Source organism: Spinacia oleracea, chromosome 4 (genome assembly GCF_020520425.1).
Source record: "Spinacia oleracea cultivar Varoflay chromosome 4, BTI_SOV_V1, whole genome shotgun sequence".
Lineage (NCBI taxonomy): Eukaryota > Viridiplantae > Streptophyta > Magnoliopsida > Caryophyllales > Amaranthaceae > Spinacia > Spinacia oleracea.
In genome coordinates, this window is record NC_079490.1 from 101,294,103 (window position 1) to 101,316,834 (window position 22,732).

At 37.5% G+C, this 22,732-nt stretch overlaps 1 protein-coding gene across 1 annotated transcript; it reads left to right on the top strand.

Annotated features, from left to right (window-relative positions):
- The first annotated feature begins 14,151 nt into the window (after window positions 1–14,151).
- LOC130471748 (uncharacterized) lies at window positions 14,152–14,628 on the top strand. The gene has a single exon (XM_056842039.1). It carries the CDS (start codon window positions 14,152–14,154, stop codon window positions 14,626–14,628), a length of 477 nt encoding a protein of 158 aa, XP_056698017.1.
- The last annotated feature ends 8,104 nt before the right edge of the window (window positions 14,629–22,732 follow it).

Here is a 22,732-nt window from a genome sequence, read left to right on the forward strand (position 1 = left end):
GCTTTACATGATTATGGATGTTGAATCTTACTAATTTTATATTTCTTATAGGATGAAGATGATGGATTGGATCGGATAGCAAATGAAGATTTAGTTAACATTGAAGACATTTAGTTTTGGTTATACATTTTAGTTTTGGATATGATCTTTTGATTTTATTTTAAACATATAATAATGTAATTTTCATAAATCGTACATCAAATACTATTATTTTAATTGTTAATTTTGTTAGGGAGCGGGTGTGATCCCTTCCTTTAGTTGTTTCCTTGTTTGGAACTTATTTTGTGTATGTACTATCTTTTGGTAATAAAATCGCTATTTTCCCAAAAAACATTATAATTTTATTATTTATTATAAATATTATTATTATTTATGAACCAATTTTGTAATATTTGTTAAATTATTATATTTAATGAAAAGCATTACTTTGCAAGTGTTACAATAGATATTAAAAAGTGTTAAATATGTAATGTTACCTAAGAATAGAAAAGTGTTCCTAAATAATGAACGGGGTGTTACGTTATATATGGTGAAAAGTGATACCTACGATTCAATAAAGTGTTACTGTAAATCAAAAGATGATATAAAAAAGTGATACTAATGGTTAAAAAGTGTTACCTAAGATATTACGAGTAACACTTTTAAAGTGCTACAATAGGAATGGAAAAGTGTTACATAAAATTAGTTTTGGTAACACTAGTAAAAGTGTTATCATATGTTATTAAAAGTGTTACCTAATAGAATAGGTAGCACGAGCAGATGTATCACCCATAAAGTGTTACCTATTATTTATGGGAACACTTTACCCCCTTTATGTAACAGTTTTTCGGTGTTACTTAAAGTTAATTATGTACTAGTATGAAGAGACTTTATCACAAGTGCTATAGCTATTGCCACTTTGACGGAACCACCAAGTCTCTCAATTGTGAAGAACAATCCAATCATCACATTCACATGAGACCGAATTGCTGTGTTTCTGTCCATCTTAGCCGTGTAAATGCGCTTTTGTGCCTCTAGAAGCTCGACCTCCAGACATGATCTGTGTGGGGTAATGAGTTTGAGATTGATCATTGAATTAGCCAATTCATCAACCCCGTTGCCAACAGTTTGGCCATTAGGTTGATACCTCACACGACATCTATCCCTTAGATGACTTAGGAGTGCATGAGCCTCATAGGTAATGAACCTCCCTCTCCAATTTTCAGGGATAGATTTAAGGATAAGTTCCGAGACAAGGTACTTGTAAAGTGCCCAACTTTTGTACCAATCTGGAGTCATACCCCGCGCATAATAGCTAGGAAAAGGTTGTTCGACGACATAGCTCATGTCGTTCACATTTAAAACTTCTATAAGTTTCCTTTCCCATTCAAGAGAGTTAGTCAAGTTTAACTCGACATCCAGTTTTTCTGATGCTTTGATTGTTGTTTTAGACATTCTACATTTGAAAAGAGTTCGCAATAAATAACCATTCATAATCTTTAATAACTTTGAAATAAATGCGATCATGGAATCATTATAGCTATTAAACATTTCCTTCATGCAAAAATAAAACATGGTCCAAAATGAATGAAACGATTCCAAGACCCTAAAATTCCTAATTTCTTAAGCAGCTTTGGCATGTCTTAAGTCTTTTAAGATTTTAGGTAAGCAAAAGGTATTGCTATTAATCTCCAAATTACTCTTGGTTAATAAACCAATTCCATAATTTATTCCTTTGCCACAACATATGTCAATGTTGTTTGAGTTAAAACCACAATCAACCTGTTCCTTTGGGATACCTTACCATCTAAGTCAACTAAAATAGCACCTCGCTTTGGCGTAAACCTACTACCTTAGATCCTTAGATTTTGGTAAGTGCTTGATTTGGAAGGCAATTATAAACTCAATATTACTTTGAACCTAGTTGTTTCTATGTCGATTTGATTATTTAGTGAACTAAATCTAATCGAATATACAAACAACATTCATGCATAATATACATTCATTCATAATATATAATTGCATAAATTTGACTTTGGTGAACTAGTATGGGCCAAAACTTTTTCTTGAAGCATCCAATCTTCTTCACCTTCTTAGCTTGGCATCGTCTTGAACTTCATTCAAAAGCTAACTTAAAGTTCTAAATGTCCTAGAAGAACTTGAAATAATAAATAATTACATCAAAACTTCAATGGTACGCAGACCATATTTAAAACTTTACATTCAAAGATAAAACGGTACGCAGACCGTATTTAACTATCCTAGATTGGCCATACTAGTCGCCTTGAATACCTACAGTACATAAAATATTTTATATGCATTCATCCATTCGTGTCCTAAAACGAATGGCCCAAATAAATATTCAAGTATTTACATGGTTTATTTAAAAATCGTGTTCACATAAAACGCATCCTAAAAGATTAATTAATTCCGAATTGTTAATCCTTAGAATTATTCTAATCAAAATTTAATTTAATTAAAATAATGGTGCCCTACGAAAATGATTAAAATTAATTATTTCATTTAATTTCATTAAATGGCTCCCACTTGAACCAACATTTAATTTGGACAATTTAATTTTAAATAGTTAAACTCACGACCAACCCAAGTTAAATAAAATAAAGTAAATAAAAAGTCCACCTTTAGCCCTTTCATGCAAAATTAAGTCCAAAGCCCAAACGAAGCAAAATAGAAAAATTGTGCAACATGGGTTAGGCTTGCGCCCAGCCCAATGCCGCCTTGTGCATTACCTGCCACACGAGGCCGAGGAGCAGTGCCCCTCCCCCGCATAGCACAGCGCACAGCCCGCAGCGTGACCTGCTGCTGCTGCTGTTACTTGTTTGTTGCTGTTCGCTAGAGAAGGTCAGCGCGCGCTGGCTCGCCCAGCTCGCTCGCAAGGTGCCTCGCGTCGCTGCGCCAAGCTGCGGAGTGCAGCGCGCATGGGCTACGCCTAACCATACACGCCGCACTCCCTTGTTCCGCGCCTTTCTCTCGTGCCATACTAGCCAAATAACCAAAAATAATAATTTTTAATTTCACGGAACGCTATTTGCATGATGTTATTTTTCATAAAATTATCAAAATTAATCGTTTTATTTTTCGAAAAATAACAAAGTGGGTGATTTAATTAAATTTCCAACTATCCAATTTTGAGAAATTTATAAATCTTGGCTAACAAAAATTCAAATTTAACGAACGATCAATATCAACAAAAATTTGAATATGTTTAATAATCCAATCCAAAACATTGAATCGTTCTAAACATTTAAATTTCAAATTTTTATCAAATTTGGTTTAGGTGATCGATTGAAATTAACGAATCTAATCAAAAATTAATCCATAAATTTTTTAAATCTGTCATTTAACATGAAATTACATTTCCTTTTACAACTAAACAAATATCTAGATCTAAATAATTATTAAAATCAATTTACGATCTAAAAATCATTAAATTAGGGAAAAATAAAAATAGGGTTTATACATAACATTTATGGCTGAAATTTAGGTCGAGTAATTAATTGAAAAACTTTCCAAAATTGTTAATTTAATTCATTAATTAATAAAAACGCCCAAAAACTCAAACTCCGGGGCCTGTTTTTGCGATTATGTTCTCATGAATTGATCTTAAACTGCTGTTTTCAATTAGATTAGGGTCAGAAAAATTGAATTTCCGACATTTTTAGAATTCAGAACATATTCTACGATCTATCCAATAATCTAGAAATATTTCGAAAATTCACGAAAAATTCAGAAAAAATTTGACAACATCACAAACATATTAACATGCCAAAAAGTACTTAAAATACATGTTGCTCATGATACAGCTATAGGAGAATACAGTTAAAACATATTAATGCAGCAGAATAATCCCAAAGCCAGGAACCATGTATAAAGTACAGATCAAGCAAACTTACGTTTGTAGCATGTTTTCCCTAGTTCAACGAATCACGAACACGAACAAGAACTCCAAATGTCATTCCTCTACTTGGTGCATCGACACGTTCAGATCCGTCTTGAGATTCATAGCTTAGACGTCACTCAAGATATTTTAGCTTTTAAGGAAGAACAGTTTGAACGGAGCCTCAAAAGAGATTAGGGTTTCTCTTTTGATTTAGGTTAAACTGAATCACGTTATTACAATTGTGGAAAAACATAATAAAGAGGGAGGTGTTATAACCCTTAGGGTTATGACATGACCGGCGAAAGCACAAGGCCTTAGCCTGCCAGCTCTCGCACAATGCCCACGAGAAGCGCGCGTAACAACGCTGCCATGGGCCTTGGGCTTTGCTTTTGCTTGTTGCCGCTACTGCTGTCATGCGCATGCCCAGCCGCAGGCCACGGGCCTTGCTCTCGCGCTGGCGAGCTGCTACACTCGTTGGGCCTTACGCGCTTGGCTCGACGGGCCGACAGCTTTGCCTTGCTCGTATCCGCGACCAATGCCTTACGGCTATTGTTTATCGTTAGTACTTGATGAATCACTGTTGTATGATACGATTATTTATGTCGCCTACCTTACGAATATTCACGATACGATATACGATTTCGATCCAACGTCATATCGTATATTTATGTTTTTCCAAACTAATTCCCGAAAAGATATTAAATGAATTTCCAATTCATTTAATCCGCTGATCTGTTACATGCCAATGGTGTGACCTTATAGGTTCGGTCAAGAGTAAGCTGTGAGCCTAATATAGATTAGAACTCACTGATCGGTAGCATCGCTCTAGCTAGCTGTTCCGATCACTTAATCTCACTGAATTAGTTGTTCGTAATTAATCTGAACTTTGGTATTATACTAATGAACCTTGGGTGAAGGACATATTTCCTTCATTTGAACACTATTGAGACACGATCAAGCATAATGAGGTCACTTCCGAATATTTTAGCTTTCGCTTCTAGGGAGAGCTAGTGATTGGCTTGACAAGTAGGTCAAGCCAAACGCACTACGAACTTGGAATGAGGTCACTAGTGCTTTCCTTAGCAAATTCTATTCACATGGGAAAACAGCCAAATATCGGCACAAGATACAATCGTTTGAGCATAAACGAGATGAGTCCTTGTCCGAAGCTTGTTATATATTCGAGGAGTATCAAAGGGAATGTCCGCACCAGGGGATTCCAAAGTGGCTCCTCCTCCAAACCTTCTACCTAGGACTTAGCCTGGCTTCAAAGACTAGTCTTGATGCGGGAGCGGGTGGTCCAATTATGAACAAAACGGAGGACCAAATTGAAGAAAGCTTTGAAGATATTGTGCAGAATTATCAAGCATGGAACGTGGGAACGAGAAATTATGAGGGTAAAAGTAGGTGTGAAGATGGGAAAGGATTGGCTTTTGCATTGGAGCAAGCCAACATCATCGAAAAGCTTAGCTCCCACCTTGAAAAGCTTGGGAGTGCTCCTACTCAACCATCATATCCATCAACAATTTCTCCACCTTCGGCCACCCTTCTCATCAAACGGAAGGGCAAGGTTAGTTCCTACAACACCATACCTCCTAATACATCATTTTGTGATATTTGTGGTGGACACGATCACTTTCCTAACAATGTGCCATCTATTGCAAAATGTTTCCTTTGTTGAACTTGACTCATCTTATGAGCAATACTTTGATGTTGAGTATGAAAATGTTTTTAATGAAAGAACTAGGTATGATGGGCCCCCAAAACCAAATTTCAGTAGGCAACAAGCACCTAAAGGCCCTTCTATGCATGCCTACCAAGGTGGTTCCTACCAAGGCCAAGGCCAAGGAGGGGGGTTTGATCACCAAGGTCGGGGCAACTATAGGGGGCAAGGCTATCAAGGAAAAACTCCCTATGGCCAACCCCATGGCTTAGGTAATCAAGATCCTTACCACGAACCTAGTTATAACCCAAGCCACCAAGGTGGAGTGGGCTTTAACTACTAATATGGGCATAATAGAGGAGCTCCTAGTGGGGGCTATCCGTTGAATTCGGGAAACCAATATGGTAATTCCCAAAATCCTCCTCTCGGATTCAATGTACCTAGGACTTATGGCTCTCACTTTCCACCTAATCCTTCCGGATTTGGCAATACTCCCCCACCACTCCCGTCTCCTAAGTCTAATCTTAAGGCTGTCATGGAGTCGTTTGTGGGGGCACAAGCCAAAAAGAACATGGAATTTGAAGATGTATTCAAGCAATCCAATACTCATTTAAAAATGATTGAAACTCAACTAGCTCAACTAGCTAGCACAATCAAAGAGCATCAAGTGCACAAAAGTCTCCCACCCCAAGGTCAAGCACCACCAAAACAAATGTATGTCGTAGTGACTAGGAGTGGGAAGACTCTTGGTTCTAGTGCTAGGCTAAGTGAAGCCTCAAGTACTAGAGGGGGAAGTGTCAAAGGGAGTTGAGTCTAATGACAATGAAAAGGTTGAGGAGGAGCCTCACGTTGATGATGTGAGTGATGGTTCAATACCAACGAAGGCTACTCTTCTACCTCTCCCTACTCCCAAACTCCCCTACCCTCAAAAGTCTTTAGGGAAAAAGTTGGATATTTAGTTTTCCAAGTTCCTTGATGTGATTAGTAAGTTGCATGTCTCGTTATCCCTCACGGAGGCACTCAAATAAATGCCCCATTATTCTAGATTTATGAGAGATGTTCTGAGTGGTAAAAGAGATTGTGGGCCCAAGGAGATCGTGCAACTCACGGAGAGTTGTAGCACTCTAATCTAAAGCTCATTTCCCCCAAAACTCAAAGATGCGAGATTTTTTCAATCCGTTATAGCATTCAAAAGCTAAAATTTGATAATGATCTTTGTGATATGGGGGCAAGCGTGAGTATCTTTCCATATAAGATCTATGAGAAGATCAATCTAGGTGATCTCTCTCCTACCACCATGTCATTGCAACTAGCCGATCGTTCGGTTATTTTTCCATTAGGTAGGATTGAGGATGTTCCCCTCGTTGTCGGCAAGCTTACTTTTCTTGTCGATTTCGTAGTCTTGGACATCGATGAGGATTCCCATACCCCTATTATTTTAGGGAGGCCATATTTTGCCACCGTGGGCGCCCATATTTATGTGCAAGGGGGGCTAATCACCTTGAAAGTGGGAGATTTAAAAGCTAGCTTTAAGTTTCCCCTTGGTGAAGGGTGTTTTGCAAAAATGAAAAGTTGTATGAAGGTTGATACTATTGTATGCATTGAGAACCATTGCATACATGCTAACCCTTCTAATGACTTTTGTGCTTTAAAGTGTGACATTAAGCTTGATAGGTGTACTTCAAGTGAGAAGGAAGTTCTTGAGATGCCCTAAGTGTTTGGTGAAAGTTTTGATGACGTGATCACCATTACCAAGAGTTTTGGGCTGTATTCGAATGACAATGGCGCAAGTTCCACACCTCCCAACATTAAGCATGAACCGGCCAAGAGGGTCAAGAAGTTCAAGAAGTTCAAGAAGGGAAAGGAAAAACCTCATGGAGGTTGGGTGGGTTGCGTCGCTATGACTGTTGGCCTCAATAAAGTGGTCGTTCCCTAAGGGGCTAAGGAATATTTTTTGAGTAATGATGATCCAAAGCAGGTTGTATATGACCCCCCATGAATTTGGGGGGCACCGTCAAGCTAGTGACGTTAAAGAAGCGCTCCCGGGAGGCAACCTATGGATTTTGAGTTTGTGCGTTGTCTTGGTGTGGAATTATTTTATCCACCTTTGCCATGCCCGGCTATCCTTATGGTGAATTCTTTCGTCATTACGGTTCTTTGCGGGATTTTCTCCCACGGCACTTCCGGTAATACCCTTCTAACTCTCTTGCATTCTTTTGGATCGGGCATACCTTATGTTGGGGCATTGGTTGGATGGTTAGTTGTCACTCCCCTTGCTTTTATGTTAGGCCTTGAGCGCACGGCCTAATTCGAACTTGGGGGGATCAAACTTCATTATTTGATTGCTATTGTGAACTTTACATGAATGAAAGCGTGAGAATTTTTTATTTTGTGCATATTTCTTGATTAGTTTCTTTGATTTTCATTATTTTCTTTTTTTTTCGTTAACATTTTCTTTATTTCTTTTTATTTTATTTTCTTTTCCTTATTTTCTTTTTCATTTCTTTTCCTTTCTTTTTCCTTTTTGATCTTAGTCAAGGAAGTTTTTCTAGTTTTTTAGGATTTATTCTTGATTCGGGCAAAATAAAATTGGAACTTGTAGGTTAGAATGCTTTTATTCCTAGTTGGTAGAGGTGTGCACGGTTTTGAATGTATTGGTTCGAGTCTAGGATTTGAGTGCAAAGGTAGTCGGTAGAACTTTGGAGAGCACATTTTTTGAACTCTTGGTTGTGGTAATACGGTGTCTCTCTCTCTAGTGATGTGAAACCAGAGAGGATAGTATTTGCTACCTATGTGTGAGGATTTTGTTCTTTCTGGCCTATTTTACAAACACATTGAATGAGTGGTATGGATCCTTGGCATTGACTCTCTTATATCTAGAACTTGACAATTCTCGTTCCCGAGACCGCGACCGAGCTACTTTAGGGGACGATAGAGGCATTTCTTTCGGTGACTATTTTCTTTTTATAGCTTTGGATATCATTTTTTATTTTTCTCTTGTATTTTTTTTTTTCATTTTCCCCCTTGCTAGCCATTTTAGCCTTATCCCTTCGTTTCTTTTTAGATCATTACACACCATTAGCCTTTGTTTTATTTTCACCCTTAGAAGTGATAGTGAAGCTTAGTGTTATTGTGCTCTATGATTGTGATTCAATATGCAAAATGGTGAGAAATGATGGATGTTGATTTGAATGGAAAGTTTGGAAAAATTTCTTTGTATATGTTGAATAAGAGGGAAAATCATAAATATAGAAAAAGCCAAAAATAGAGAAAAACAAGGCAAACAGAAAAGTTTCACTTGAAACACAAAAAAATGAGAAAAAATGAAGCAAGAAAAGTTCAAAAAGAAATTTAGTTTGATTTTATTTGTTGAATAAGCTTGGGCGAGCCCCAAATAAGTGGTATGATTTGGTTTTGATCTTGTTGCTTGAGTTGAGTTCATTTTATGCTTCACTTTAGGATTGAGCTCCAAATCCCAAATTTATCCTCGCCCTTACCCCTAGCTTAACGTGACACCTTAAAAATAACTCTTTACCTTAGAGAGTTGAGTCATTGTCGGTGGTGGGAGGAAATTGTCAAGCTTATAGAGTGGGATTGTCATGCCGAGATTGTGGAGTAGCATTCTTTTCCCTCTTGAAATTCTTTTCTTTTCCTGCAACTTCGCGGCGTTACGATAAGCTATCTTTGAGGGTCGATTTGATCTAGAGTGTGGATGCGCGATTTGTTGTAGGGGGGATAGAGGAGTGTAAACTCCTTAGTTCTCAATGCTTTACATTTGAATCTTTCACTCGACCTTTGGACATTGTTTAGTATGCACTCGTTTGTCGACTAGAAATATTAGCATCCTCTTGTGCTCGTTCCATAATAGAAGCCCGGTTCTAGAATTTTTGTAGTTTTGTTTTTCTTTTGATTTCTTATCTTTTATTTGCTTGTTCTTGGTTTATTTTCCTTTTTAGGTCTTGCCTTGATTCTTTTTAGAGAGTTATGGGTCAAACTCTTAGGAAACCCTTGCCAGATCTGACTCACCTTCATGAGCGATTGTGGGGTTCAAAGAGCTTGTTGCATGTGCTTAAATGCAACCGTGATTCCTAAAACAGTGAGTTAGTTTGTATATTCTTGTAGTTCTTGTTTTCGTGATTTTAGATTCTCAATAATGAGCTCGTTCTCTCCCTATTTGTGCTTAGTTTTCTAGGGACTAGCAAACGTTTAGCTTGGGGGAGTTTGATAAGCGGTATTTATGTCGCTCTTAGCTTAGGAATTCTTGCTATTTTTCCTTATTTTTTGCATAATTTTGTATAGTTTTATGTTCATTTATATGCTTCTATCCACTTTGGTCTTTTATAAGTAAAAGTGGAATGAACGGGGAATTTCAAGGAAGAAGTGCAGAAAAAAGGGGTGTGCGCACGCACAGTCCAACTGTGCGCGCACGATGAAGAAAAGTTGTCAATGTAGAGTTTCAGAGTCTTTGCGGCCGCACAAGATTGTTGTGCGTCCGCAGAAGTTCCAAAGTGATAATTTCAGAACGTTTTGCCAAATATGTGCGCACGCGCACAAAGCTATTGTGATGGATTTCAGGATTTTCTGCCAATTTCGTGCGCCCACAAACCTTTCAACGGTGTGTCTGCACAAGCCTGGTCATGCGCCCACACGAGTACTTTGTGCGCCCACACAAGAGCTGAACAAAGCCAAGCCCGAAACTCCATTGTGCGCCCGCACAGAAATTTCGTGCGCCCGCACGATACGTAACTTCTGATTCTTTGCTCTGTGTAGACGCACGAAAATTCTGTGCGACCACACGTATCAATTTGTGCGCCCGCACAGACCTCTGTGCGCGCACACAGCGACGCGGGATGACTCTTTTTTATTATTTTGATTTCCATTTTGGGGAAGCATATAAATAGGATTCTTTTTCCTAATTTAGGTAGTGAGTTTTTGGAGTTAGTTTTTCAGAGTTTAGTTTTCAAATCACTTTGTAATTCTCAAATTCTAGAGAGAGAATTAATTCATAATTTTTGCTTCCAAATTCAAGATTGTTCAGGATTTCTCAAGCTTCTTAGTAATTTCTCTTCTTCTTAATCTCTTCTACTCTTTCGTTGCTTTCCTCTATTGCTTTGATTCTTGATTTTTGCACTTGTTATCAATTGTGATTTCCATTGAATCTTAGAATTCCAAGTTTAGTTGCTTGTTTAATTCAGAATTTCGTTTTCAATTCAATCATCATGTTCAATTGCATAATTCCAATCCTTAGCCCAATATCTCTTTCCAAGTCTTGTGAGTAGTTCCATGCTAGGGAAGTATTTGGGGATGTAGAATTGAATTTTTGATGGTTATGTGATTAAATTTGATGTGTTGAATAGGATTTACATGTCTCATTTGATTAGTAGTTAAAATTGCTATGATTGTTATTGTAATTGGAGTGTTTATCACCAACTTGTCAAGAGATTGAGAGTTTGTGGTTGCATAAGAGTAGCAAGTTGATTTCATGAACCATTCTAGTTCCAAGGTGATGCGAGAACGTGCTATTGGAACTAGATTGGCATTGCATTCTAACCGGGAGTGGTGAATTGCTATAATTGTTGGTTTCTCCCTTGAAAGCATATCCTTGCATTATCATGTTTGTAATTCAATTGGTTTTCCCCATTGAAACAAAGTTGATCCCCAGTTCCCCTAGCTTATTCATATTGATTGCTTGCCAAATTAGTCTAGATTCATTAGTTCTATCCAAATCAAATCAATTTCTCTTCTAAACTAGCTTGGTTGTTTAAACTTAATTCGCTTCGTTCTCTTGGGACGATCCCTAAACTTGTCGCTGTAACTAATATAGTGTGTTGGATTAGGTGTTTCTATAAATTTTGTTTGGTAGGTGGTATCCGTTCAACGACCGGAAATCCTCCTATCAGGTAGTTATTGACAACAACTTATATATCTACATAGACTATCCACTTCCAAAACTTGTGCTGGAACATAATTTCCATGCGTTAGCCGATGTCTGTGGTAGTCTTATGGGTTGGCCGCAAAGTTGGGTGAGGTTTTCAGATGAGGTAATACTTTGTTTAAAATGTTTGTGGAATATTCATTTAAATGTGATTTTTATATACTAATTATTGTGTTTCATAAACATGTAGGATTTGGGGAAATTGAAAAGAGATGATAAGAAGGAACCACAGGCCAAAGGAAACAAAGCGAAAGAGAAAGAGGTGGATCAGAAAGTCAAAGGGAAAAAGGTGGATCAGAAAGTCAAAGAGAAAGAGGTAACGAAGAAGGTGATACGAGAGGAGAATGTGAAAGCACAGCATGACAGCCCAAATGCCTAGTGTGGTTCCATTTTTGGGTGAGGAGGTGGTTCAATCTCTCCCCTTCGGATGCAACTGGTTGCATAGATGTATTATTTATATGCCCAATGACGAGCCTATTCCGGTTCTTTTGGAAAAGTCACAGTTCAACTACATGGAGAATATTAAAACATGGATGTACAAATATGATATTAAATAATTCCTCTCCAACGAGAAGTTGAATGTATCCATGATACAAGTCTTCATGAGGTGAGGTCATAAAATTTTACTTTAGATATTTATTAGTATTTGTGATTCAACAAGCTGAGTTCTAATATTTCATCTCTCTGCTTTAAGGATAGTTTACGAACATTTGAGTGAAGACAACAAATCAAGGATTGGGTGGTTATGTCCAAGTGAGATTCGCGATAACAATTGCATGAAAAATCAAGAGGACATGAAGTTTTATATTGAAGATGCTATCAAAAAATAAAAAGAAAGAGATTCCATGTTCATAGTTGCTCCGATTATTTAAGGGTATATATCATAACATTGATTAAGTAATATTGTGTAAAAGCTAGTATGTCCAACTGAGAAATAATTTGTTGATGCAGATTACATTGGACACTTCTTTTGATATGTGTGACCAAATGTGACCGATAATGAACTAACGAGGCTTAAATGTGCCTAACTTCACCAAAATGCGTGAGAATGAATCTTTGAAACATAAACCTAAGTGTATTAAAAATAGAAAGACTTTAAAATACTAATTTAAGTTCATTAGTTGAAAGTTGGCACCAAAATTAGCCATTTTAGTCAAAATGTGACCGTTAATGAACTAACGACGCTTAAATGTGCATAACTTCACCAAAATGGGTGAGAATGAGTCTTTGAAACATAAAAATAAGTGTAATAAACATGGAAGGCTTCTTTTTTTTATGTAAACATGGAAAGACTTTAAAATACTCGATCATTTAAGTTCATTAGTTGAAAGTTGGGACCGAAATAAGCCATTTTAGCCGAAATGTGACCGATAATGATCAAACGAGTCTTATATGTACATAACTTGGACTAAGTAGTGAGAATGAGTCTTTGAAACATTAAAATATGTATATTAAATAATTTAAGGGTTTAAAATACTCATTTAGGTTCATTAACTGAAAGTTGGGAACGAAGTAAGTCATTTTAGTCAAAATGTAACTGAAAATGATCAAAAGAGTCTTATATGTACATAAATTAACTATAGTAGGTTAGAATGAGTTAATGAAATATTAAAATAAGTATATTAAACATGTAAAGGGTTTAAAATACTCATTTAGGTTCATTAGTTGAAAGGTGGGGCCGCAATAAACCATTTTAGGCAAAGTGTGACCTATAATTATCAAATGAGTCGTATATGTGCATAAATAGACCAATGAGTCTTTGAAACATAAAGCTAAGTGTATTAAACATTTTAAGGGTTTAAGATACTCAATAAGTTCATTAGTTGAAAGTGGGGACCGCAATAAACCAATTTTATTATTATACGGTTCATTATTTCTTTGTTATGAACAAATTAAGTGTTAATGTATTGTACGATCCAATATTTATAATATAACTAACTATATATATATTTTTTGATGGTCTATATTTTTAAGGTATTAAATAATCTGAGGGAGCGGTCTTTCACCTTTGAGGAGATAGATGAAGTTCGAGAAATATTGACAAACATCATTACCAGTGATTGTCTTTGATATTTTCTTGTACTGAATCTTAAATTGTGGATTCTAGTTTTTCATGTGATTGTAATGTAATCGACTTTTGTATTTACAATTATATACTATTTAATTTAGTTATCTATATAATTGGATACTTTTTATATGACATATGGATTTAATCAGTGGCGTGGTCCAATTGTAATACGTAGCAGGGAAATCGGTTATACAACAAATCTAGATCAAGCGCGGCTCATTTATAGGCCAAGTTCGGCTCATTTTTAGGCCAAGTGCGGATCAGTTATAAGCCAAGTCCGGCACATTTATATATCAATTGCGGCTCATTTTTATGCTTGTGTTGCCCATTTCTATGTCAAGTGCGGGCTCATTTTCAAATTTGGCAGCACCAAATATGTCAAGTACGGGGTCATTTTCAAAATTGGCAGCACCAAATATGTCAAGTGCGGGCTCATATTCTAAAATTGGCAGCACCAAATATATCAATTGCGGGCTCATTTTCCAAATTGGCAGGACTTGAAACATCAAGTGTGGGCAAGCCATGTGCTGCACATGTAAAAGCCCGCACTAAACCCCTTAAAATGAGCCCGCACATGAGATTTTTTCCTCTAGTGTTGGCCCTTCATGAAGTGGGAGATGGATATAGTGGGACCTTTACCTCAAGCTTCAGTTCAAAGCGTCTTCATGCTAGCAATGACAGATTACTTCTCCAAATGGATCGAGGCGGAAACATTCAAACAAGTAAGAGATGCAGAAGTAATATCTTTCATCAAACACAACGTCTTAAGTCGGTTCGGGATCCCGTCTGAGATCGTCTGTGATAATGGTTCCCAGTTCATCAGCAACAAAAAAAGGAATTATGTGCCAGGAACAACATCACCTTGCACACGTCAACCCCGAGGTACCCACAGGCTAATGGCCAAGAAGATTCGAGCAATAAGATCATCATCAACAATCTCAAAAAGCGACTATATGACGCCAAAGGGAAGTGGCAGACGAACTCCCCATGATACTATGGTCCAATTGGACGACACCAAAAATAACAACCAACTACACTCCATTTTCATCGGTATTCGGATGCGAGGTCGTGATCCCACCTGAAGTCAACATCCCGACAGCACGATACAGGCTTATGACGGCAGACAGAAATAAATCAGTGTTGGCTCACGACATCGACACGGCCAACGAGCTTAGGGAAGAAGCCAAGATAAGGATGGAATCTTATCATCAAGATATATCCAGAAGTTACAACAAGAACGTACGTGTTAAGGTCTTCCAACAAGGAGACTGGGTGTTAGGAAAAGTCTTCCCCGATAAAAAAGATCCGCGCCACTGGAAGTTGGCCCCGACTTAGGAAGGTTTGTACCATGTCGTGAGACGGACGGGACATGGCACGTACGAACTAGCAGATAGAGATGGCAGACCTATACCAAGAAGATGGAATGTGACACACCTGATGTTGTATCATTTCTAACCCTTAACTCGTTCTTCACATGTATACTTTCTTTATTGCAAAAATCTTGTGTGTAGAGATGAACAGATCATTGGGAACAAGTCAACGACTATGGGACGGGGGACGACACGATCCCGTCAAAAAGCACGACGTATGAGACAACGCGCAAGTTAGATGATTCACAAAAACAAGCTAAGTCGTCCATTTTTTCTTTTTCTTTGCTTACATTTAATTACCAATACTGACTTAGGCAACGGAGGGCCGTTGGATATACCAACGGCCAACCCTCACGCATCTAGTTTATTTTACAGGACATACAAACCTCAAACTCGAAAAAACACGTTCGACATTCAGAAACTGGGGACAACCTCAGGACGGATACTAACACACATTAACGACATGATCTCGGGAATACACACTCCTTTTCCAATTATCTTCTATACTCCCTCTTTTGTCTCTTTTTGTCAACATTCCATTTTCATCTCAAGTAACCTCGTACTGACTTAAACATCGGAGGGTCGTTGGCTACACCGACGGCCAATCCTCACGCTCTGCTCTTTTGACAGTACGAAATTTACCTAGCACATCGCGGATTTGATAAAAAGAACACAAGTCGACAGGAGCAATACTTGGGAAAATGATGCAGAAACACGACGAAACGAAATGCAGAAAGTAACAACAACAAAGTGACCAAGTATTTTTTATATATATCTCAGATTCAAGTTTTACAACTTACGAAATACATTGTACTTTACGAAGTTACAATTTACAATTTACAATTTACACTCTACACTTTACAACTTACATCTTACATCTTACAATGTTACATCTTACAGTTTACATATTACAAGCAACAAATTACAGTAACAACTTACAGTCTACATCTTTACAGGAATACACAAACACATTTTTTACATATTACGCCTTGTACTTACAATTTTTACACATATGTATGCCAACACATCGTTCTTTCTATCGAGTTGCAATCGACATCACAAGGCGAGGTCAAGGGTCAAGCAAACCTGCAAATGGAAATAACAAGCAGAAAACCAACAAAAAGCCAAGACATACCACAAAAAAAAAATATGCCAAATAGTCCACAAAATTTTAAAACACAAAAGCCTGCCTCCTAAAGCAAGCCACAAAAGACTGTCGCCTCCAAGGCGAAACACAACAAATATATTTGTTGATCCCTTTAGGCCAACCAAAAACTACTATTATCCAGAGAACCTACACATACTTAAAAGTTTTTTTTTTATCAAAGGGGGGGATGACTAATCAAGAGGCGCTTCAGGACCCGTATTATCCACTTACTCGCCATCACCTGCTACCGTCCTGACCTCTGCATTGGGGCTGGTTGCACTTGCAACCTCCTCAACGCCGTCCTCGTCACTTTTGGCACTAGGGAGACATACTCCCTAGGGAATCCGGCGTTGAACTTATCATTGTCATCTTGGGGAATCCAATTCGTATGCTTTCCATCTAGATAGGCCCCCATCAACTCAACTTGAGCCTTCCAAGTGTAATAGCCAGCACACTCAAAGATCCTTTCCTTGACCTTGCCCAATGACGTCTTCAACTCGGTGACCTATGCCGACAACGTCTCCATGTCGTCCATCAAAGTCCCGACATCCGCTGACAGCTTCACGTTGTTTGCCTCCAACACGACAACCTTGGCTTCCGCCTTAGTAACAATGACATCCAGGCGCCCCTACTCTTTCTTTTCCGACTTCAAGTCGACCTTCATCTTTACCAGTTTATCTTCCAAGGACATCACATGGTGGTGTGTTGCCAAGGCAGCTTGTAGAGACTAGCAAATATGCAAACTTAAAAACTGGCTTGGTAAAAATGAAGGATGGCACAAAGATAATTAGGAGAAAGTTACCTTCCAAGCCTCAAAGATATTCTCGATAGTGGCGTCAACTGGGAACATGTGTTAGGTTATGAATAATACAACAATATAATTCATGCGGTAAAACCATAAAGCCAGAATCCTAATTAATTGCCACATAGTCAATTAGCATAATTTAGGTGACATACAATGTGATGAGTGCCTTATCTAGCTGCTCCCGAACCAAACAAGAACAAGTCTTTAGAGCTCCAGATGTTACTCTTCCGTAGAAAGTCCACAACACGTTAGGATCCGACTTAGGTTCAACCAACTAGGATTTTACTTAAGGTTTTATGTATTCGGGTTAGGCTTATATTATGTTCCCCCTTAAACACAATGGGAACAAAGAATATAATTTCTATTCAATTGATGTATATAATTATGAGGCCCTAGCCCTATATTTATAGTGTAGGAAATAAGAAATTTGAGTTTTACTAGGAATAGAATTACCAAACCTATTAGGATTGAAATTCTTATTCAATTAGGATAGAGCTGATCATCATGGGCCTGGCCCGGTGACCCGGCCCGACCCGACCCGAAATTTTGTGGGGTTTGGACAGCATATTTCGGTCCACTTTTCGGGCCCGGCCCGACCCGAACTTTTAAAAAAATTGCGGGCTTTGGACAACGTAAAACAACAATTTTTGTTATAAATTTTGGCCGGCCCGAAAAGCCCGCTAATTTTGGCACGAAATAGTGGGTTTTGGGCACAAAAAAGTGGCTCGAAGTTTGGCCCGGCCCGACATAATGGCCAGATTTTTATTCGCACGGCCCGGCCCGGTCCGCCATTTGATCAGGTCTATTATTCGAATTCAAGTAAAACTAGGAATTTAACTAATCAGATATTTCTTGGAGCCGAAGACGAACAACCCCACGCAGCCACAGGGGCCCACGTGGGTTGCCCGAGCTTCCTCGGCCCACGGTACTGTAGCCCACGCCTCGCAGGCCTCGCAGCTGCTGCACGCAAGCTGGGCGCAGCCCATTTGCTGTTGCCTTGCTTGCAGCTTGGCGCGACCTATGGGGCTGCTGCCTTGCTTGTAGCTTGGCGCTGCCCATGGGGTTGCTGCCTTGCTCGTAGCTTGGCGCGGCCACATGGCTGCGGCCTTGCTCGTAGCTTGGCCCGGCCACATGGCTGCGGCCTTCCTCGCAGAGCGCGGCCTTCATGGCTGCTGCCTTGCTCGCAGGCGCGGCCCATGGTCCTGCCTTTGCTCGTCGAACGATGGACCGGCTCGCTTGTCGGCTTGTCACTCGTCGAGCTTCCGATTCGTTTTCTGATTCCGGAATTCATTTTCGTTTCGAACAAATATTTACGTTTCCGTTAATATTTCCGATTCCGAAAATAATTTCCTTTTTCGACAATATTTCCGATTCCGGTAATATTACCGTTTCCGGCAATTTTTCTAATTCTAGCAATATTTCTATTTCCGATAATATTTTCCGATACGAGCCATATTTCCATTTTCGGCAACATCTACGACTTGGATAATATTTATATTTCCGTCATGAACCATATTTCTGTTTCCGGTAATATCATCATTTTGGAGTATTCTTTATTCTGCCTTTTGACGATTTCAATTCCCAATGGAACCGAGATCCGTCGTTTCCGGATGTTCATAAATGGAGTACTTAATGAATAATATATTCACTTAAATACTTGATCCGTTCACGTACTATTTGTGTGACCCCACGGGTTCAGTCAAGAGTAAGTTGTGGATTCATATAATTAATTCCACTTGAACTGAAGCGGCCTCTAGCTAGGCATTCAATTCACTTGATCTCACTGAATTTATTAACTTGTTAATTAATACTGAACCGCATTTATTAGACTTAGCATTAAATGCATACTTGGACCAAGGGCATTATTTCCTTCAGTCTCCCACTGTCCTTAGTGACAAGTGTGCATTTCCTAATTCATTTGTCGCTCGATGCCGGTAAGAGTAGTCGTCCTTATTATATCCAGAGGTATTTCTCGGTTTCAAAGTTCAACTTATCAAATAAACAGATAAATATAGCCTATGATTCATCTGAGCACGGCCATGCATTTTTCAGTTTCTAGCTCTCCGAGTGGCCTTGTACAACGTTTAGCATCTCATCCCGATTTATGGGAGGACAATCCCAATCTTGTGATCTTGAGGTTGGACTTCGTTTGATAGGTGATAACCAGAGCGTTGCCGTTATAGTCTCCCTTTACGGTGCGACGCTTGACAACGTCAAAATAACCAGTTCTCAAACAAGTAATCTCAAATCACTCAGGTATTGAGGATTAGTGTCTAATAATCTAATGAAATTTACTTATGACAGATTTTCATCTCTTACGGTAAATTTTCATAGGCCTGTCCGATACTAATCTTCTCAAGTAAGTATCTATGCAAATGATTACGACATTGTCATGTCCATATAGTTCAAGAAACAGAACTATTAGTCATCTTGTATTCTAGTCGTCTAGCGTTTTCTATGCGTCCACCTTTATAGAAAACTTCCGACCAGGGACCATTTTCAACTTTTGACATTCAAGTTCACTTCATACACATTTCTTAGTCACAGGACTGGTCCTGACAGTCTATCTTGAATATATTGTCAAATTGAAAGGACTTATCATTTAATACTAAACCAAGATTAAATGGAATATAAAAATACATTTCATATATGATAAATGTTCAACCCCAATGTTTTACATCCATGGGACTCAAACCCATATTTAAAACAATTAATGGGATTCAAAACTATGTTTGACTTCCAGTGCCACAATGTGAGTGTTGTATTTCACTTGTTGCATAGGTTTAGTTATCATGCTTTGCCAATCTTAATATCCTTTTCATCGAATGCCTTTCGAGATAGGATGATCAGATCTTTTGAGTATGTTTATTTTGTGATCTAGTCTTTATTGTTTGAAGAATGGTTCTACGCATTTTGCGATGAAGAACCATCAAGCCAGCAGACATGTGATCTACCCAAGTTCAATGAAGAACTATTTAACAAATTTGTTTCATTGCTTCTTAGGCAATAATTACTTTTACTTCAACTGTATAGTTTGCTAGTGATGCTTTGTTTGGATTTATTTATCCAAGCAGTTCACAGATATGTGGAAGACTTTCCATCTGTATCTCTGAACATAGAAATTAATGTTTAATTTCCCAAGCAACAACTCATAGTCTCCAATCCATGTTGTCATTTCAAAACACGATGCTCTTTAGCTTTTCCTTGCCAATGGTTAACTCCAAATGGATCTTGCTTGATCCTTTGCCAGTGTTTATGCGTGTAGCATCAATATTAGCTTAACTTCATTTCCTTGAATCAAGAAATATTCCTATGTACCTTTTTAATTAAGTACCATAAGTTTTTCTTGATCTCAATCTAGTTGATCTTCACTTAGATGAATAGAGATTGGTATATGTTCGTCATGCTTAAAGTCATACGATACGTTTTTGGCGATCCTCGTGTTATATTATACATGATAAATTCTTTTGCAAAATAATTCTCAAATGAACTCTATTCATGTAACTTTAGCTATCCAATTTCAGTAGATACTGAATCCAGCTAAATTCTTTGACATATAATATAGGTTAAGAATCTCATTTAGACTCTTTGATGTTTAACTTAGTAAATGCTTATACATAGTTCAAACATTCTTTACTTAGATTTATTCATATGGGTCGAATATCTCCAATGGAGTCTTTCGTGTTTGATTTAGTAAATTCCATTACTTAATCTAAAATAATATTCTAAGATCTTTGTAAATAGATCCTAATACCTAGTATTAACTAAGTTCCGCCATGGTCCATCATTGATCAATAATTTCAAATCTAAGTCATTAGCATTTGATTGTTATTTCACAATAGAGAGATATGTGTGTGATACACATAGGACCAATTAAGTTTTACGTACTCCCACTAAACTTATTATATATCTATAAGAATCATGTACGTTTTATGAAACTAAAGTACTTATTAGATTCAATAAAATACAGTTCCAATTCCCAATTTCTTGCTTAAATCCATACCCGAATTTCATAAGCTAGCATTCATTTTAAGCATTATTTGGATCCACAAATCCTATGACATGCCATGTAGATAGTTTCTTCCAACATTTGATTGAGGAAGATGTTTTGTAATCCAATTGTCATATGTACCAATATGCAATCATTGCTTGATTTATAGACTTGAGCATTACGATTTTGCATGAGGCTTCAACAAAATCCACGCCATGAATTTGCTTGTAACCTTTAGCAAGTAATCTAGCTTTGTGTGTGAACAAAATTCCATGTTTGATGGTTTTTATCCTTAAACCCAATTTGCAACCAATAGATGTAAACCATTCTTGCAAATCAACAAAATTTCAATTTTGTCATCAAAACATTGAGTATGTTTTATGGCCTCTAACCATTTAAAACATTTTAGTCTATATATGGCCTCTAACCATTTTAGGAAATCTGGGTTTCGTCATAGCTTTCTTACAAGTCACAAACTCTTTAATATTCGTGATAATAGTTTGACTGCAAGTTTTAGGTTTCTTCACTATCTAATAGAAGAATCTCATAGCTTCAGCAACCTGAACTCTATGCCTACATGGGTATAGAACATCAAACAATAGAATATCAACAGACACTTGAAAGTCCTTTGAATATTCTATGCTCCTTGAAGCACCTGTAAAGTCTTCTAAGAGATGCCTATTCTTTAAAGCAACTTCTAAAGTCCTTAAAGAATAAGTGTTCGGATTTTCTGAAGAACTTCTAAAAGCCTCCGGAATGTCCTCCTATGTTTGTTGTTCGCCTCGAAGAAATTTCAAGGTCTATTTTCTCCCACTTGTCATTTTGGAAGCGAATCTCCAAAAGGACATTATTTGGAGCAAACAAACATTATGTTCTCAAAAATTCGTGGTAGAAACAATACCCTTTTGTCTCATTTGAATAAATCACAATGAAACATATATCTATACTTGGACCTTAGTTTGTCGAATAACAAACACTAAGCTCCCGCTGATTTTAGCAACTCTTTATATATTATTGAAAATATATTTTGAAATTACTTTTCAATAGCTTTGACAAATTTTGTTTAGTTTGGTGGTAGTTGAGCATTTTGTTTAGAAATTATAGGAAAAATCTATATGATTCATCATTGATCGAATCAAGTACTAATTGACTTCGATCATTCTAATTTAGATATACCATATCTTATGGAGCTAGATTATGAAATTACAACATACTGTCATTGATGATCATTTTTGGTCTATGTAATCATCAACACGATCAAACCTAGATGTTTATGATTTCTTGCCAAGTGGTGATTTTATACTTTCCTATGAATGTTTGAACTAGCCAAACAGATTCAAACTTATATCACATTGAGTAAATTAATATATATTCACTCAAATCTAGGTGATATAATAAAGTCATAAAATCTATTTTTTAGCTTTGAACTCTATTGTCTATGCGTTCTAACAATAGTTCATGTCTTTTGTTACTTTCAACAAGTAATACTAGCTGTTCTTGAATTGATCTAGAAATCAATCAACTTTCAAAAGTCCATCAAAATAGAGCTTTCGAATGTTAACTTATTGATACGGTCTAAGCAACAATGCCAAAGATTAATGGAACTCAAATCAAGGGGTTGATTTGAAGCTAGTAAAGTTCTTATTGTTAAAGAGTTGTTTGTTTTAATCAAGAATACATGACTCAACCCGTAAATGACCATTTTATTCAAATTAACAAACTAACATTGTTTTTGTTTTTCTTGAATGTGACTCTTTTTGTGTTTGAAGCAGAAATTTAGGTATGCTGATTATGGAACAAAATAACCATTAAGTTCCAGCCTTGAAAGGACTTAAAACAAACTAGATGACCCTACAACTAATGTAGCAATGCC

Bases quoted from the DNA above. Each gene is read 5' to 3' on its own strand.
- LOC130471748 (XM_056842039.1), top strand. From the start codon at position 14,152: ATGAAGTGGGAGATGGATATAGTGGGACCTTTACCTCAAGCTTCAGTT.